Source organism: Pantherophis guttatus, chromosome 1, assembly GCF_059756535.1.
Source record: "Pantherophis guttatus breed Tessera chromosome 1, ASM5975653v1, whole genome shotgun sequence".
Classification (NCBI taxonomy): domain Eukaryota; kingdom Metazoa; phylum Chordata; class Lepidosauria; order Squamata; family Colubridae; genus Pantherophis; species Pantherophis guttatus.
In genome coordinates this window covers 329,873,462-329,893,773 of record NC_142063.1, presented here as the reverse complement: position 1 = coordinate 329,893,773, position 20,312 = coordinate 329,873,462, and the positions used below count along the sequence as shown (strand labels likewise).

General features: G+C 40.5%; 1 protein-coding gene across 1 annotated transcript in view; it reads left to right on the top strand.

The window, feature by feature from the left end:
- The window catches only part of DHX33 (DEAH-box helicase 33), a 22,653-nt gene extending 2,341 nt beyond the window's left edge, over positions 1-20,312 (top strand). The window contains exons 2-12 of the mRNA XM_034420901.3: positions 1,777-1,937; positions 3,966-4,193; positions 4,690-4,860; positions 6,921-7,106; positions 8,744-8,855; positions 10,732-10,891; positions 11,791-11,879; positions 13,935-14,062; positions 15,782-15,985; positions 17,261-17,347; positions 19,507-20,312. Of these exons, the coding sequence (XP_034276792.1) occupies positions 1,777-1,937; positions 3,966-4,193; positions 4,690-4,860; positions 6,921-7,106; positions 8,744-8,855; positions 10,732-10,891; positions 11,791-11,879; positions 13,935-14,062; positions 15,782-15,985; positions 17,261-17,347; positions 19,507-19,821 (1,841 nt within the window). The 3' untranslated portion in view covers positions 19,822-20,312. The remainder of the gene's footprint in view (positions 1-1,776; positions 1,938-3,965; positions 4,194-4,689; positions 4,861-6,920; positions 7,107-8,743; positions 8,856-10,731; positions 10,892-11,790; positions 11,880-13,934; positions 14,063-15,781; positions 15,986-17,260; positions 17,348-19,506) is intronic.

Genomic DNA, 20,312 nt, shown 5'->3' with positions numbered 1-20,312 from the left:
GTGATTAAAAGAGATTATTTATCTGACAGAAAATAACTAATCTGAGGCTACCCAGCAGTTTAGGATATATGTCATACTGTCCGGAACTAAGGTTTGAAAACAATGTTTGGGTAGGTGAAAATAAGTCATGAATTACGTGTAACATTAATAAGTGTAACATTAAACACAGTCTAAAGTTCATGCAAGCTTTAGAAGAAGCTAAAATGGGGTTTGGTATCTTGGAGGTAGCATATTACTGGACTACTGCAACTGTGTTTTCTTAACCAAGATTTGGGATTAGAATGTTGTAGGAACTCGGCCAATAGGGGGATTTTCCAAATCGTCCTAAAATACAGACAAATCAAATCGAACAGTATTATATATCACAGTGACCAATAACTTTTAGAAGGGTAATCAGTCATAAAATTAAAATACATTGATTTTAAAAATATTGTGGAAAATAAATAGTTGGCATGCATATTTTAGTGCTGGAGATAATAAATGGCTTTGTTGTTTATAATTAACAGTACCAAGACATTCACATAGACTGGGAAGTTGTACCTAGCTCATTTTTTTTTTTTTTTGGTGCTGAAAGAACAGCTCCTGTAGATAAACTGTAAAACTGCTTTCTCCAATTTGGAATGTTCCAGATATATTGTACTACTGTTATGATAATTGTCAGGACCTTTTTTTGTTAATGGGGAAAGGAAATGAGAATAATAATAATAATAATAATAATAATAATAATAACAATAATAATAATAATAATAGGTAGTATATCTTTATCCCAGATTTTTAATATATTTTATTTTTATCAGATTTTACTCCACTTTTGTTACTTTATAAGTAACTCAAGGAGCAATCATACCTAATACTCCTGACCAGGGGTGAAATGCTCCTGGTTTGGACTGGATCACCCGATCTGGTAGCGATGGCAGCGGGTGGTTCGGAGAACTGGTAGCAAAAATCCCTCCCCCCCCCATGCCCAGCTGAGCTGCACGATCATCAGATGCTTTTTTTTTTTTTACTTTTAAAAGCATTTTTTCTACAACCTCTTCAGCCGAAGAAATGCTTTTAAAAGAAAACAAAAGCCTCTGACAATCAGGCAACTCAGCTGGGATCGTCAGAGCCTTTTAAAAGCATTTTAAAGCATTCGGCCGAAGAGGTTGTAGAAAAAATGCTTTTAAAAGAAAAAAAAAGTTGGCCACACCCACCCTATCACATTACCCTCCATCAAGTCATGCCCACAGAACCGGTAGTAACAAATTTTACATTTCACCACTGCTCCTGACCCCTATTTTCCCCATAACCCTGTGAAGTGGGTTAGCCTGGGTGGGGGGAGGGAGACAGAGACTGGCCCACAGTTACCCAGTGGCTTTCATGCCTAAGGGAGGCCTAGAACTCACAGTCTCCTAGTTTCTAGCTCAACACCTTCACCACTACACCAAGCTGGCTCTCAATGTTAGAATGTACTTGAAGAGCAGCAGGTAAAATAAGGCTGCAGTCCCACAGTATTTGCGTAGAAGTATATTCTGGTGAACATATTTACTAGTATCCACAACATGAATAACCTTCAAATGGATGGACTTAAAATCCAGAATTCCCCATTCAAAATGATTATCACTGAGAATTTTAGTGTACAGTGGTGCCCAGTTTGGAGAAAGCTGACTGAGACCACTGTTTTATTAAATGAATTCAGAAAACAATTCTTAGATTCTTTCTGTTAGGATAAAATAGTGGACATGCCATATCTGATGTATTTAACAAAATGACATTTATTTGCTTAATAATTTGTAGGGGAAACAGGTTCCGGAAAGACAACTCAAATTCCGCAGTATCTCTACGAGGGGGGAATTGGGCGCCAAGGAATAGTTGCTGTGACCCAGCCTCGTCGTGTAGCTGCTATATCCTTGGCTACCCGCGTCTCAGATGAGAAGAAAAATGAATTAGGAAAATTGGTATGTAGATTGTTTTTTCTCTTTGGATCCTCCTTTCTCTGTTTTGATTGTTTGACACCTTCCACTCTCTAGCCTAAGGTGTAATCTTATTAGAACCTTGATTTGATGCTTTGCAGAGAAGTTTTGAAATAGACTGAAGGCTACAAATAGTAAACTCCTGGTTTACTATGCCAGTCATGGTACATTTTAGCAGTAATTTTCCCAGATATAAAAATTAAAACTAAGATTTTCAAATCATAATAACAATGCTACTTAGTTGATGTTAACTAGAAGCCGTGGTGGTGCAGTGATTAGAATGCAGTATTGCAGGCTAACTCTGCCCACTGCCCGGACTTTGATCCTGACCCGCTCAAGGTTGACTCTGCCTTCCATCCTTCCAAGGTCTGTAAAATGAGGAGCCAGATTGTTGGAGGCAATATGCTGACTGTGTAAACCACTTAGAGAGTGATGTAAAGCACAGTGAAGCGGTATATAAGTCTAAGTGCTATTGCTAAGTGCTAACTGTAATTTAACATACATAACAATTAGTATTAAAGTAAGGGTGAAAAGGGCGAGAAGTAGGAATTACTATACTTTCTTTATGGGCATTTGCTGCTCATCAAGAAGCAATGAAATATTGAACATTCAATTGTATTACATTATTCATAAATTAAATGGAGAATATTGAAAAGAAATTACACTTTGTAAAAATAAATTCTGTGATTAGCTCTATAAGGAAAGCTAATTTGAAGAAGGTTACATGAAATTTCCCCAAATATATGAATTTTAAAATGCTACATTCTTGGACCAGAAATAGGGAATGGGATATAAGAGTTCTGGTTGGGACCAAATACGGTATAAGAAGTTTTCATTTATATATAGAACACTCTGATTATTTATCTAACATTATTTAATAAGATTTGAAATCAGCTCTTCCACATTCATACTTTATTCAGGTTTTTTTGGTGCTAGGCTATCTCTTGTCTCACTCTTCATCGTCTTTTAATAATCCTATAATCCCTTGCAGGGCAGAGTCTGGGCAACTGAATGGAGCTGAGTGTTTACTGGCCAGATGCCCTTCCTATTGCCAGTGCTGAGTTATATTCGGCAGATATAATCTCAGTGTGCCCAGAGAGAGAAATACCTGCCTCTACCTAGGATAGAACTCACAGCCTCCTGATTGTGCTCCACCTCTAGGCCACTGCACCACTCTCCCTTGTCTCACTCTTCTCCCTTTATTTTACATTTGTAATATATTGTAATAGTATATTACAATGAGAATGACCTTGGAAGATAGGAGGAAGGATTGCAGCCTAGACAAGGGTCCAATAAATGAAATCTGAATCCAAAGGAGGGATGGAGTAGAAGAAAGTGTCTCAGAGGGGACCCTGCCTAGTTTTCAGAAGAGTAAAAGTAAGGGACGGAAGAGATACTTTCAGACTTGCAAGATTCTGTTACTATAACCTTACAATGAAGGTAGTGTTCACTTTCATGGCTGGTGCTTCTTGTCTGGACAGTCTCAAAGGCCCAATATACCGTATTTTTCAGAGTATAAGACACACCTTTTTCCCCCCTAAAAGAGGCTGAAAATTTGGGTCTGTCATACTCCGAATGTAGCTTTTTCAAAGCTTTTTTTCAGCCCTAATGAGGCGCTAATGAGGCACTAGTGGCTCCCTTGGCCCCCTCCACTCGCAGATAGCGAGTGAAGTGATCTCCCTGTGCTTTGCGCTTTGCCTGCTTTTCTCATTGCTGCTTCCTCAGCTGTGCCTTAGAAGCTGTTTTTTATCCCCAAGCAGGGGATAAAAAACCAGCAAGCTAATGTGCTGAAGCTGACCAGACTAAGGACGGTAGCAAGATGAATACCTGGTAGGCAGATTTTTTTTTCCTATTTTCCTCCCAAAAAACTAAGCTGCGCCTTATACTCCGAAAAATACGGTATATGTAGCTCTTTACTACTCTGTTGTGCTTGTTTTAAATGTTTAAAGATGCCTCTAAATGATTGCCACGTGGCTAATCCTCTTTTTTTATCCCAATGGCTTTTCTTCTTAGGTTGGCTACACGGTGCGCTTTGAAGATCTCACTTCTGATGAGACAAAAATCAAGTTCCTGACAGATGGGATGCTACTTCGAGAAGCCATTGGCGATCCTCTTATGCATAAATACAGTGTGGTCATTTTGGATGAGGCACATGAGAGGACAATCCACACCGATGTGCTCTTTGGCGTAGTGAAAGCAGCCCAGAAGAAACGGAAGGAACTTGGGAAATTACCCTTGAAAGTGAGTGCTGAACACAGAAGGGGAACGGAGTGGTAGCCAGGGCTAATGTGTTGTGATCTAGGCTTCCTGAGTCATTAAAACATATGAGTAGTCCCAAAACCCTCTTTTATTGCAACAGCTGTGAATTATGTTCATTCACAGCTGAGTCCCAATTAGTTGCGAAAAGTCCTTTGGGAGAAGTCCTTCAGGATAATCACCAACTTTTATCTCCCTTGACACGCTGCCAAAGACCTACTTGGTAAAGCCACACGGAGTCCAGAATCAAACAGAGATGCCAACGGGGCAAAATTCACTTAGTAAATGTGTCAATTCATAAAGTTCACTTAGCTACAGAAATTTTGGGCTCAATTGTCGTCATGTGTCATACAATTTAGTCATACAGGATTACCTGTATTTGCAGCTTGTATATTTGAGCGGATCAAAATGCAAAAAAATCCTTACTATAATCTTACGTCTAGCCCAGAGCAGTTCTTGGTTATAACCCAACATTTTGCAGGTGATTGTCATGTCAGCTACTATGGATGTAGACTTGTTCTCCCAGTACTTCAATGGAGCACCAGTTCTCTACTTGGAAGGCAGGCAGCACCCCATCCAGATTTTCTACACAAAGCAATCCCAGAGTGATTACCTCCAAGCAGCTCTAGTGACAGTCTTCCAGATCCATCAGGTACAACTCTGGGAAGTTTCTATCTTGACTGCTGTTTCTTTATTTATATGATATATATATATTTAATTCTACGCTTTTTGTGATCTCAGGATAGTGCACAAGTTTATTGCTGCCTCTTTTCCTCTACCTCTTATTACCATCGTAACAATCCTGTTTGGTAGATTAAACTGGGAAATGGAGAGTGGCCTAGCAGCACCCAGTAAGCTCTCTAGCTGCATGAAAAATTGAAAGCAGTTGTCTGATACTGTAAACAATTTAAATTTAAATGTAATTCCTGTCACACCTAAATAGGAGACTAAAGAGTAATGGGAGTTGTAGTACAAGATATTTAGAGAGCACCAGTTGCAGAAGCCAAGTCTAACTACTTCCTATAAATATTTAGGACTTCTCTCAGTCATTCAAGGTATTAATGCACTAAGAATGTTGCTATTTTATTACTTCCACAAATCCCAAAAGGTTTTAAATCTGAAAACTTGCAACTGACTATTCCAAATTTCAAGGTGACTTCACTAAATAACAATTTTCTTTTGCCAGTCCCTTGAAGAAAGCCTTTAAAACAGGGGTGTCAAACTCACGGTCTGTGGGTCGGATGCGTCACGTGCTGGTCACGGCCACCCCCGTTTTAGCGAAGGGGGGAAAAGTCATGATATGTCACGTGATGACAATGTGACGACACGAGTTTGACACCCCTGCTTTAAAATAACATGCAATACAACAAATTACTACTATAATTTGCTAAGAGGTTCATTGCTGGTGTTTTCATAGTGGCTATGGAGAAGAAGGCGCTAATTCTCCTTTGTAAAATAGACTGCTAGAAAGTTATGTTTATTAGTAAAAGTGTACAAGTCCAAGTTTCTAAGGAACTAATTATCTGGGCTTTTAATAAAGATTAATTGTAGCATTCAAAAATAATTGGCCTGTTGCTTTAAAAAATAAGTGTAGTGTTTCTTATGTTAATAGAAAATAGAGAAAGCAGACCAGATCCAAACTTCACTAGGCTGGGCATTCAGAAACATTGGAATAGCTGTGATAAAGTCTCTGCTCCTTGTAGTATACGCCTTGTAGTACCATTTGTTTAGTGACTGTTAAAAGTCACAACACCATTGACCAAAGTGAATTACAACCCTCACACCTACGGCCCTCAAACGTATGACCATCACGGCGTCCCCATAACCTCGTGATCAAGTTTGGGTGCTTGGCAACCTGTATGTATTTAAGACAGTTGCAGCATCTTGGGGTCATGTGATCACAATTTGTGACCTCCCCAACAGGTCTTCAACAAGAAAATCCAATGGGTGAAGCTGAATTCATTTAATGACCATGTGATTCACTTCATAATTGCAATGATTTACTTAACAATCTTGGCAAAATAGTCAGAAAATTCTGCGTAGCTCACTTAACCACCTTCCTTAGCAACAGAAATGCAGGTCCCAATTGTATTTGTAAATTGAGGACTACCTGTAATTGATTTGGTTATGGCAGGGGTGGGCAGCTGTGGACCTTTTACAACCTGTGGACTTCAACTCCCAGAATTCCTGAGCCAGCTTGGCTGTCTAGTTGCCCACCCCTGGGTTATGGGGAACAATAGCAATAGCACTTAGACTTATTATACCACTTCACAGTGCTTTACAGCCCTCTCTAGGCAGTTTACAGGGTCAGCCTATTGTCCCCAACAATCTGGGTCCTCATTTTACCCACCTCGGAAGGAGGGAAGGCTGAGTCAACTTTGAACCTTGTGAGATTCAAACTGCCAAATTGTAGGCAATTGGCAGTCAGCAGAAGTAGCCTGCAATACTGCATTCTAACCACTGTGCCACCACAACAATGCTCAGAATTCAGGCTAGTAATCCACAACAGGAACTCTGGTAACACAAACTCTGAAATGTTAGGCCTCAAGCTGCAAAGGTCTTTTAAGTACCATCAAGAGATCTGGAGGGAGATGAGAAAAGTGAGGGTATTCCACAATCTCAACTGAATTGAAAAATCAGTTGCTTTTGGGCCATTGAGTTATGATCCTGACCTGTAAGATTAATGTAAATATCTTTTTTCCCCCTGTAAAGGAAGCACCTTATTCTCAGGATATCCTGGTGTTTCTGACAGGCCAGGAAGAGATTGAAGCAATGACTAAAACTTGTCGGGACATTGCAAAGCATCTTCCAGATGGTTGCCCTCAGATGGTGGTCATGCCCCTTTATGCTTCGCTGCCTTATTCGCAGCAACTCCGGGTCTTCCAGGTTGCGCCCAAGGTAAGAACCAGAGCAATACGGTGAGAAATGATAGGAAATTGTAAACTCGCCTTCAACTTGAGCTTGACTTCTAGCTTCTTCGTGGACAGCACTGACTTTAAAAATGAGATTTGCTGAAGTGTTCATTAGAACTATTGGCATAGATAGCTCACAGATAGATAATGGATGCATAACTTTAGTCTTTATATGTCATACCAGGGTTGCATGCCAAAAAACCAAGCCAAAATAGCAACTACATTTTAATTTAATTTTGATTCAAGTTAAATTCTTTCAGATTATTTAAATATAACCCATATGCTTGGCTCCATTGACCTAATACCTAGCATTTGCCAGATAATTAAATAGGATCATCTGTAGTTAGTCCTTGGAAAAGAGACCTCAGGAAATCCAAGGGCCTTAGGTATATTTGGGGCTGAAAAATATAATTTGAAAAATATATACAGTACTAGGAAAAAACAGAAGCAAACTATTTCCATATCTGCTCATTTAGACAGAGGGAGTCAAGCTTGATTCTAAAGAGATTGTTTACTTTCCCAATATTTGACAATGTTTAATTTTTTTGTAACAATAATATAATTTAATGACAGTGATCACTATGTGTGTGATCCTAAGGCCACACGTTCTGCATGGCTGATTCACCATCTTTTTGAAGATCCTTCAAAACCATTCTGACAAGGCTTACAGCTGTACATTCCTTTATAGTGCAGTTGCTTATTCTATTTGTAATCTCAGTAAGCAGAGTTCTTAAGTACAGATAGGTTCGCTTAACAACTGTGTCAAAACAGGTAAAATCAGACATGATTCACTTAACAACTGCCTTGATTAGCATCAGAAATTCTGATCCCAATTGTGATCGTACATCAAGGATGTACGATTTAAAATATTAAAAACAATAAAACAAAGCAATGAAATACCTTAAGCAGCATGGAAAAGTATGAATGCCTTACTTAGAAATATTCTAACTAGAAAATATCCAGGCAAAGTAGATATGTTTTGATATTAGAAAAGACACATGAGGGTCTGTGGGTCCCCTTGGAAAGATTTCCACAAGTGATGCTCATGGCTAAGGCCCTTTTTTTGGTAGCCACTTGTGTAACTTCCGGGGTGGGTGGGATAAGGTAATCACCTGGCAAGTACTTATGGGAAAAAGTATTATTTGAAATCAAGTCATTAGTTTCCTATAGTAAGGGTATTATATATTTGAGCCTTCAAAACTGAAAATGTCCTTTTGGAGTGCCTACAACCAGTGGTGGGCTGCAACTGGTTCTGTGAGCGCGGGCTTCGCTTGCACACATGCACGCCTAACAGGCTTGCGTGCAGCGTTCAAAATACAGCAATTTGAAGCTCAGCTGCTTACCTTTTAAGGTAGCCCCGGTAAGTAGAACAGCGGAGGCGTGGAAATCAGCTGAGCCAGAAAGAAGGAAATATAGGACAGGATAGGGCAGGGGCGGGTGGGCAGGGCCAGCTGATCATCAGAACTACCGGTTCACTCGAACTGGTCCGAACCGGTAGCAGCCCACCACTGCCTACAACCTTATACCCAAAACTGGGAGACTTGCTGATTCTTTCCAATATTTAATGAACATTGTAGAAAAGCTAAAAAAAACAACAACTGAGAAATGTCCTCTTTCTGTCAGGGTTATCGCAAAGTGATTCTTTCCACCAACATTGCAGAGACCTCCATCACCATTGCCGGCATAAAATACGTTGTGGACACAGGGATGGTCAAAGCAAAGAAATATACGCCTCGTATGTATATGTAGTACTTGGCCTTGCACAGAGATTTCTGAGGGGGTGTGGCTCGGGTGATGGTCCCTGGCATTGTTATAGGTAATAGCAATAGCATTTAGGCTTATATACTGCCCCCAGGGGTGGGCTGCTGGGCGTTCGCAGGGTTTTGGGAGAACCTCTAGCTAAGATTCTGTGCAGTTCGGAGAACTTCCAAACCCCACTCCTGACTGGCCCCGCCTGCCCCTCCCCTCCCAGGAGTCCCCACGCGGCCCATTTTGGATACAGGTAAGTGCAGGGTGCACACAGAGGCTCGGGAAAGGTGAAAAAGAGGCCTACCGGAAGTTTGGGAAGGCCAGACATGGGCCCGTTTTCGGCCTCCAGAGCCTGGGGAGGCCGTTTTCACCCTCCTGGAAGCTCAAGGAAAGCTTCTGGAGCCCGGGGAGAGCAAAAACGTTCCCCCCTGCCATGGTGCAGGAGGTCGACTAAGCCACGCCCACCATGGCCATGCCCACCCAGCAACCAGGCAGAGAACCCCTTGCTAAAATTTTTGAAGCCCACCCCTGACCTCCCTGTAGTGCTTTACAGTGTAGAAGCCTTATCTGCATATTGCCCCCAACAATCTGGGCTCTCATTTTACCTCAGAAGGATGGAAGGCTGAGTTAACCTTGAGCTTTAAACAAATAATTTTATCTCCCATTCTCTGCTTTAAAATGAGAATAATGGAATTGAGTTGGTGAGTATCAGCACCAGCTGAAACTATTTTGAAAACCAAGGCTACATTAAGCTATTAGTATCTAGCAAATCTCATGAAAATATAGATAGCCATTTAATAAGTTCTGGGTGCAGAATCTCAGGTCTTAAAGGCTGCAAGTGGCTACCCATATTTTGGGGTATCATACCCATGTAATTTTTAAGGTGAGAGAAGAGAAAATATTTAGAAAGAATATTAAATGTATTCAAATGTTTAAATTGAATTTTATTTATAATCCTAGTTCTGCCTATGGTTTTTTTGGAGGGGTATCTCACTTATTTTGGGGAGATTTGTTTTCTGTAGCTGCCGATCTCAAGCAAGTGGCCCTGATCAGTGAACAATCATAAAACTCAATTAAAAACCTGTTAAAGATATTGTTGTTGTGTTACCAACCAGCAGAGTGTAGAGCACAGAGAAATGTTGCTGAGAGCAATGAATAAGAGATGTGCAAACTGGTTTATCAAAAGTTTACTTTATGGTGAAAAACAATCTCATAGTCTTTAAACAAATCCAAGTCTTTGCGAGTTAAATCAGTCCAGTGATACAAAATCTTCTTACCACACAAACAGTAGTTGGTTAGAATAACAAACTCACTCTGGTAATAAACCACGATGGTAGCAGATCCATCCAACTGATGATAGCACAATGGTTGCAACTCCACACACAATGGTAGCTTATCATCAACTGAATACGTTACAGTACCTTTCTTAAATACGTTCACAACTAATTACAGCATGACTCAGCATTACAATGAATCAGCAGGAAAACTTTAAAGTCACACAATACATATTCATATTAAAGTCACAAAACACATATATTGCCTGGACAACTTGTTAAGCTCAAACCATAGCCTAACAAAACCCAGTATAATATGAAAAGAAAGATATATGGCAGTTGATGACAAATTGTCATCATAATATCAATACAGCCAGGAAACAATATAGTCTACATACTGTTACTTAATTTACATACTTTGTTTAAGTCATCTTCACAAAGCCAGTCTTGCAAAAATCAACAGGGTTGGGATCATGATCAGTTATGAAGGGAGAATGTTCCAAAGGGCAGGAGTTATAGCAGAGAAGGTCTCCCAACAGGAAATTCCATTTCAAAAAGGAAAAACTTTGATTTTCTTGCCTTTCCTAGAGAGTGGCCTGGAGGTCTTGGCAGTGCAGCGGATCTCAAAGGCCCAGGCCTGGCAAAGGGCTGGTCGAGCTGGGAGAGAAGATAGCGGATGTTGTTACCGCCTCTACACAGAAGATGAGTTTGAGAAATTTGATAAGATGACAGTCCCAGAGATCCAAAGGTGAAGTATCGTGTGGGAAAGACTCATTGCAAGCTTCCAGAATGGCAGTCCTCCATAGCAGAGGTCTCCAATCTTGGCAACTTTAAGACTTGTTGAAGTCCACAAGTCTTAAAGTTGTCAAGGTTGGAGACCCCTGCTCCATAGGCACCATATCAATACATAGGGTGGGCTGTCTATGGGGAGTCTCAGTCATCCAGGTCGTGATGATTTAAGAATCTCCATAGAGAATTTATACTCCTTCCATCCTCCACCATTCAGTCAGAACTGAAGAAGTTTCTTGGATGAGAAGCAAAATGGTCTTCAAGGAAAAACAAAACCCAATTGCCTTTTGAAAAAGCTCATCTGGGATTAGAGATGGGCTGTGGATAATGAAACAAGTTAGATTTCTTGAGAGTGAAGCTTCAAAAAATGTGTCCTTTATCCTTGATATTATTTGTTGTTCAGTCATTCCTCTGCTGTTTTAAGAATAAACATGCTGGTTTCAAACTTTGCTCTTCTGCATGACTCAGAACCTGGGCATCCTAGAAAACCATTTAATCCCATGTGAATTTGTCTAAATCCAACCCCAATCCTTTGTGTCTTTTACAGCATTACATTCTTGTTTCCGATTTTGAGCTATATTTTCTGTAGAGAGATGAGAATGTGAAAGATAAACCACAGTGCATTCTTTTATACCTAGGAGAGCCCACCAAATCTCGAATCCCAGAATTCCCCAAAACAGCCATGCTGGCTAAGATATTCTGAATGTTGAAAACCACACATCTGGAGGGCACTCCAGCTGAAGAAAGATGCGGTAGCCATTTTTTGCAAGCTAGATGAATTATTTCTTTATTCATATATTGTGTCTTGCCTTGAGTTGATAGAATTCAAAAAATTTGAAACTCTCTTTGTTTCTGCAGGTGTAACTTGGCCAGTGTGGTGCTCCATCTGTTGGCTCTGAGAATCCCAAACGTCCTTACTTTTGACTTTGTGTCAAAGCCATCCCCAGGTAAATAAACCTCAGCTATGTTGCAACTGGATAAAGGCTCTCACTGCTGTTAAAATTGGAGCCAAAATAAGATACGCTGACTGTGGATTAAAGCATGGAACTCTTACAGCTTTAGATCTATTATTTCTATATTATGTGAGCATCTGAAAAAGCAGGAGAGTATATTTTTGAAAACCCTTTTTGAAAAATCACAAATATGATACGCAAAGGAGTAGATATTGTAATTTTTACACATCCCTATTTCTTGAATGAAAACAGGAAACTTATCATTCAAAGGAACTATGGAAGCTGCCTACAACAAGTTAACATTTGTCTATTTAGCTCAGAGTGATTTTTTGAAAGCCTTTTAGGATCTCGGGTTTATGATTTTCCATATCCATAGACTCCTTTATGTTAAAGGTAGGCCGATTTGGGGGTTAAGGATATAAATGAGTGAGGTAACAGTACTTGGTGGATAAGGCCATATATTCCTAGAAACAACTTAAGTTTCTCTCTCTCTTTCTCACACACACACATTTTTTTGGAGGTGGTAGTTGAATATTTATTAGGAGGGAGGATTTTCATTTCTGCTAAGACTGCTTTAGAGTTTATACCAGTAGTGGGATTCAAATAATTTAACAACCGGTTGTCTGCCCTAATGACCAGATGGGTGAGTGTAGCCATGGTGGGCGTGGCCAGGGGGTGTGACAGGCAGCACTCGCCCCCCTGGGAGCAAAAATGGGCCACGGGGGGGAGGATAGATGTGCTCCCCCCCCCCTGCGCTCTGTTTTGGGCCTAGGAGGCATCCCTTTAGCCTCCTGGGAGCGAAAACCGGCCACGGGGGGAGCACTGCCCCCCCATGCCCTGTTTTGGGCCTAGGTTGCCTTCCTGAAGCCTCCTGGGAGCAAAAACGAGCCGTGGTGGGGACGCGCCGCACACCACCATCACCCACGCCCCATTTTGGGCCTAGGAGGCCTCTGTGCACTTACCTGGGAGCCAAAATCTGGCACGTGGGGACTCCGGGAAAGGGTGGGGCAGAGCCAGCCAGCAATTTAACTACCGGTTCACTTGAGCTGGCCCGAACCAGCTGAATCCCACCACTGGTTTATACTGCTGTTTTAGTGTTTCTTCTTTCATTGCTATGGCAAACTGTCTTGCCACTTTTTGGTAATCATGGTGGCAGGGGCCTCCTCAGTCTGCAAAACAGGGCTCAAAAAACAGCATACAGCAAAAGAGGACCCAGGTTGCCTCCATTTTACATGGAGATATTGGGAAAAGGTGTAAAGTCTTTGGGTGACATGGATTCCATGACTCCAGATCCATAGGTGTCCACAATTGAGGGAAGAGTAGTAAGTGACATCAAATGCATCATGATATTGTTGCGTTACTGATAAATTGCATACTTCATGCAATGACACCATGACTTATGACATCATTGTGGCTTTTTTTTTTGACAAGTTTTATTGGTTCCCCCCCCCATACACACCCACATATTTTTTGAAATAGAGTATTGACCATATCATATCATATATCTATAATTCATCATATCCAAATATATTTTACTTAGTTACAGTTTCTACCAGAGTGTTCTTTTTGACATCATTGTGGCTTCTACTGCACTCCTGGCTCCAGATCCCTAGCTGACCTGGCCAGCACATATGCAAGGTCCCAGGTTATTTATTTAATTATTGCGTTTATATCCCACCTTTCCAAAAGGTGCTGAAAATGATATACATGAGGCTGCCTATCATTTTATTCTCGTAATAACCTTTTGAGACAAGCTATGTAGAGAAAGAATGGCCCAAAAGACAGTGATTTTTGTGGTTGAGTGGAGTTTTCTCAGCAATTTCATCCAACATTTTTTCACATACCAACTTTCAGCTTAAAGGAATGTCTCAGAAGGCCACAAGGCCCAACAGATAAATCCCATGGTTTTCCTGTACAAAGTACAGCTAAAGAATTCTGGTGATCCTTCACAACAGTTGTTGACACTATCTTAGTTCTTGCTGGGACTCTGGAGGTTTGTTGCATAGGAAAGATCAGTCATGTGAACTTCATCTTTGTTTGCCTTGACAGAGGCACTTCAGGCCGCCATCGAGCAACTGGCTCTCCTGGGTGCAGTGGAAAAGAAAGAAGACCAGCTGTTCCTCACGCCATTGGGAAAGAAGATGGCTGCATTTCCTCTCGAGCCCAAATTTTCCAAAGTAACATGTCAACTTTTGTTTCTCTTTCTCTGAAAAAGTGCATTAGCCCCCCCTTTTTTTTCCAGTTTTATTTTGAAATTCAGCCATTTCTCTAGGTTTGAATTTCTTGAGAACATCACATTTCTATAGATGGTTTATTTTATTGCATTTTATAACATGTTGGTGGGATGGGGCGGAATGGTGTTTGAGCTCATCCATCAGCTTGTGCAAATGAATAAGTCTCCCAAAGGTGCTTTTTCCAGAGGCAACTGGACTTTCTTGTTTTTCTTTGAAGACGTTTCGCTTCTCATCCAAGAAGTTCTTTAGCCCTGACTGGATGGCGGGGAAATGGAATATACCAAAATTTGATATATACCAACCAGTAGTGAAATTCAAATTTTTTTATTACCAGTTCAGTGGGCGTGGTTTGGTGGGCGTGGTGTGGCTTGGTGGGTGTGGCAGGGGATATTGCAAAATCTCCATTCCCACCCCAGTCTGGGGCCAGCCAGAGGTGGTATTTGCCAGTTCTCCGAACTACTCAAAATTTCCGGTACTGGTTCTCCAGAACCTGTCAGAACCTTCTGAATTTCACCCCTGATACCAACCCTATAGGAGTCATCATAAAACGCACAACACTGAAAATGCATGAAAACACAGTTGAATTCACACTTTGCTCTTTTCTTTTTCACTATGTGTTGTTTGGCTCAATTTCTAAATGTGCTGAGGCACATAGATATGTGATATTTTTGCTGGTAAAAAGTTGGGTCCATCTTTCCATTCTTGCCTATTTCATGCTGATATAAAATTGTGCCTATCCTTTTCTGCTTCTGAAACTGAATATAAATATGTTAGTCTCCGAAGAGGAATAACAGTCCCTGAATAACATAATAATTTGATAATATTATAACATAATCAATTATAACAATATCAGATAACATAATTTGAAAGAGACAAGTTAAACCAGATGTAAGATTCCTATGGGAGTAACTTTGAATAGAATCCAATAGAGGAACCAACAGACTTTATCTCATTTCAAAATTTATGCACCAGATTGAAACACAAACTTCAGCCAAGTATTTTGGAGGGAGGCTAAATTATGTGTTATTTCCCTGTAAATCCTCCCCACCCTTCAGCAACAGAAGAATTCACAAAAACAATGGATATTTTTTATCCTTGCTGATCCTTATTGTAATGTATGCTTTCAATAATTGATTCAGTAAACGTTCTCTTGAAGTAATTAGAAACCAGCATGATGTAACAGTTATAATGTTAGCATTATAGGCATAAACCCCCAATAAGCACAGAGATTTCTTTGTTTCCTTTAGTGAAGAGATGCATTTCTACCTCACCAGTGTGATGATGATCCTGTCCTGCAGTAAAGTGTTTTTGAACTTTGTTTTTGATACAGTGTACATTGAAGTATCTGGCATATACTTTGTTCTTTCACTTTTTGAGTCATGAAGACACTTGTAACTGAGCTGCCTGTCATATGTTTTTTGGATCCCTGTCCATTTTGGTTTATTCAAGCAGCCAATTGCCTGGGTTGGTTTAGATAGTAATAAAGCATTTTTAATGATGATGTGGTGCTTTTGGCCACATATGGGCAGCTCACAACAATTAAAAACAACAGCAAAATGTAGCAGTACGTTAACTCAACAGGTGGGAGCACCTAGCTGAGCTTCAGAGTTTCAAAACTGAACAGAGGTATGCTCAAGTGTGGTGTTTGTTGTCTTTTGGCAGACGATCCTAATGTCTCCCAGGTTCCACTGTACGGAAGAGATCCTGACCATTGTCTCGCTGCTCTCTGTGGACAGCGTCCTCTACAACCCTCCTTCCCGTCGGGATGAAGTCCAGGCCGTCCGAAAGAAATTCATCTCCAGCGAAGGGGATCATGTCACTTTGCTCAACATTTACCGGGCCTTCAAAAATATCAGTGGCAATCGGGTAAGACTTGAAATGGTTCCTTTTGGGCAGGTACTACATTGTAAAAGTGTTGTGGCCCCGCCCTCTGAGCCTATCTCATCGGAGGAAGAAAGCTCCGAACATGAGGGAGAGGAGTCAGCCAGGCCTCCCTCTCCAGGCCCCTCCCCTCTGGCACTGCCTCAAGTGCCGGCCAAGGAAGGGGAGATTGGCCAGGAGCCAGGTATCTCTGATGAGGGCGAGGAAGGAGAGCCGTCGTTCCTGGATGCACGCCAACGAAGGCGTGATAAACGGTTGCAGCAGTTAAGGAGGCGTGCTAGGGATTAGAACTGAGTCACTGGACCACACCCCAGAGACTATATAAGAGAGGGTGGTGGCTGGTAAAACTCCGTGACGAACAAAAACTAACTTATGTAATCTTATGTTATCTGTTGCAGTAAAGCTCTTGGCAGACGGTGCTTATATTATTGCCAAGTTTGAGATAATGACCTGTGTGCGTGCCAAGTACTTTCTTAACCCTCGGCTGGCTGTGTTTGTGTGTGTGTGTAGACGGGGACAGATCAAAAAGATTCCCCCCTCATTGTGTGAACCATATGGCATGCCTTTTTAGTGGTAGCCCCAGTATTTGGAATATTCTCTCCTCACCTGGTACAGATGGCCTCAACTTGCTTGCATGGTTCAAGCATGCGTTCAGCCATTTGTTGTTTCTTGCTGCCTTATAAGATATTTTATTACTTTACTTTAACTTTATTATAGTTTTATGTTCTATTCTCTGATTAGCTACCCAGCATCTGTCAGAATTGGAATAGGATATAAATATTGTAAAAAAAAACAAGTAAAACCGTATCTTTAGCATGTCCACTGTGCAATATTTTCTCACCTTATAACCAGAAGCCGACGTCCAAGATATCTTATGTGTGCAAAATCTTCAATGCTAGGAAGGAGTGTTTATATATAGTAGCTTGTCAGTGTTGATGTGGGTGTGGTTTTCTCCTTGATTCTTCCTTGACTGCTTGATTGTGGAGTTTAGTACCACTTCATAATGTAGTATTCCTGTCTTACTGATAGGGGGAAAGATCATTTGGCCAGTGTTGATTTGTGCCTTGAAAGGGAATGATGGATTTGAATAAGGAAACCCAGTATAGGGAATGAATAGACTCAGACTTTCAGTGCCTCATGTATAGAGGATTGAGATTTGAGGCGTTCTAAAAGATCCTATTCCAAAGCAGTTGCTACTTGATTTTTGATGTTCCTGATAATCTCTGCTTTGTTCTTCTTTTTTTTTTCTGCTTCTTTTAGGAATGGTGCAAAGAAAATTTTGTGAACAGTCGAAACATGATGCTGGTCTCAGATGTTAGAGCTCAACTAAGGGATATTTGTATAAAGGTAAATGTTGGAAGGTTTCAAAGTGATTCATGTTGAATCAGATGTCCATCAAAATTTATTGTTTTTAACTGGATCAAGGTCCTATTAGTGCTGCAGTATTTAACCTAGAGTGGGTGGGTGAAAATTTCACTGCTTTGGTCCACATGTTTTCACACTGCTTAAGCATTCTATTATGACCAATTTTTCCCATTGAATCATACAGTGTTTAATATATTCCCTTTCTAAATTCAATTTCAGTGGCATTTTATAAATTTTAACATATAAGATATTCATCATTAACACACAGTACAATTTCAAAAAAAAAAATTAATGGCTTTTTTTACTTGCCATATGCACTTAGAAATATCTCTTTGCCATTGTTCAAATAAGGCATCCTTCACCAATATCAGTAGTATCCAAAATAAAAACTTCTTTGGTAAAACATTCATTTTGATTAAAGAAATCCTGCCCAACAAGGATAATTGTAATTTATCCTACCTACCTAAATCCTTCCTAAAATCATTCTAAGCAGGTATAAAATAGTTTTGAAGCAATTTAGGGCTTGTATTTGACAGTATCACTAACTGTTTCTATCTCATATAGGAGAGAAGGTTGCTTAAGATGGAGGCCACTAGGAACAATAGAAAATGTAGATTTCAGGATTAAAACAAGATCTTGCTTTTCTAGGTCCGTTATTATTGCTATCAGTCAAGGCCAACAGTGACATGGCCTGTGATAAAGCAAATTCACATCCTTCATATACTGTATATTTGCAGAGTATTTTTCTATGTTCATATTCTTTTTACATGTGAACATGTGGAAGTTTACATGCTTGTGCTCAAATGGACCTTCATTAGACTATTAAGTTTATAATGCTGTATAAATATGTATGAATCATGTGAATTTGCATGTCATATCACTTTTGGCGTTAGCTAATAGCAAGAGTGAAGGATCTGGGAAAGCAAGATCTTGTCTTAATCCCGAAATCTAAATTTTCTATTGTTACTAGTGACATCCATCTTGAGCAACCTTCTCTCCTATATGAAACAGAAACAGACTCATGTTACATGTTAGCTTTATTGCAAGCACTGCTAAGTAAGGAGAAAAGGAGAATATCTATGGAGATTCTCAGTCATCTAGGTCATGGTTGTCCCAAAGGTGCTTTTTTCAATCCTTCCATTCCCCACCATCCAGTCAGAGCTGAAGAAGCTTCTTGGATGAGAAGTGAAACGTCTTCAAAGAAAAACATGAAAGTCCAGTTGCCTCTTGAAAAAAGCACCTTTGGGAGAAAAGGAGAAATTTCTAAGAAAAACTACTTGCTCTCTGAATTCTTGGTACTTGAGTGGGAGCTGCCCAGAGTTGGTTGGAAGATGGGTAGCTACATAAAGTTTTAAATAAAATAATGCAAAAGCCCAAATATAAATGTATTTACTATTTAGAATTGCCATCAGTTAACTGACACTTTTTAAAGCAGAAGAGTAGAATGCAAAAGAGTTTGTGATACACCAGGGGTGTCAAACTCGCGATGACACATCATCATGTGACGTATCGCAACTTTTTTCCCCTTCCCTAAACTAGGGGTGAGTGTGGCCAGTGCGTGACGCATCTGGCCTGCGAGCCACGAATTTGACACCCCTGTGATACTCTAAGATGCTTACAGTCCTCCAATCTTCACCTGTTCCGGTTGTGATCATTGCAGAGCACTTTCTATCAATGTATTGTGCCTGGATGTAAAGAGAGATTTATCTTGCTTTCATAGGTTTGTATTTAATGCTAAAGAATGGTGTAACTCAGATGTAAGCAGTGTGGTATCTGACAAGCTCTTGGCCTCACTTTTTGGCGGACAGAGGGTGGCAGGGTTTGAAAACATTAGCTTGTGAGGTCCATAGACCCCACAGACAATTGGAAAATAATGAGGAGGGTCCTTGTTTAGGACCTGACTGCCCAGAAACAAAACCAAAATAAGAATGATGGATAGGTTTCCTGGAGAAGTTTGGTCAGTTTGTCCATTTTTGGTGACTGCCACTTCCACGAAGGCAGACATTTGCGAGAAATCTAAGCATGCCTTGAAAATTCCTAATGTATTCACTAAGCCAGAATGTTATCCTGCCTCTGATGTATCCCAAAGCTTCAATTCTGGATTGGTTCTTAATTGCTATGTTTTTGTTCTTGAAATCCAGCTTTCGATACCCTTGGAGTCTTCCCGCTCTGATACTGGGACTATCCGCCGCTGCCTGGCCTATAGCCTCTTCATGTATACAGCAGAGCTGCAGCCAGATGGCACCTATGCCACAACTGATACCCATCAGCCAGTGGCCATTCACCCTTCTTCGGTCCTTTTCCACTGCAAACCAGCCTGCGTTGCATATAATGAACTGCTGCACACCAGCAAATGCTACATGAGGGACCTCTGTGTGGTGGATGCCGACTGGCTATATGACGCTGCCCCCGAATACTTCCGCCGGAAGCTCAGAGCAGCCAAGAATGGACCTTAAGATTGGGGATAAGAAAAAAAAATAGTTGCTTATAGGACCTTCGGATCGTGACTTTGGTAACCGAATATACAGGAATGTTGCTATACTGACTGACTTCCCACCGCTGGACTTCATAATGTTTCTTTCACAATCTCTTCTGGAATAGGACCTTAAGTGGGCATGTTCCACATGCTTTACCTACCTAGAAGAGATAATAGAGGCCACAGGCAGATTTTGCATCTCTGAAATGCTTTGTGATTAACCCTCCTCTGTTTCCATTCCAAATGTATTATGAGGTTTTCATATAAGTAAAGTCCGCCTTGGTCTTCAGTCCTTTAGAAAGCATGCCGTATAAAGAAAAGAGAAACTGATACGTTTTTAGGACAAAACTGGGTAAATCTATGCGTTTTGAAAACTGCCTTGTCACAGACTTTCTCAGCACTGCATCTTACCATTACTATGTAACGTGAGAAAAAAATAATTTTAAATAATATTTATTTTTAGGATGGAAA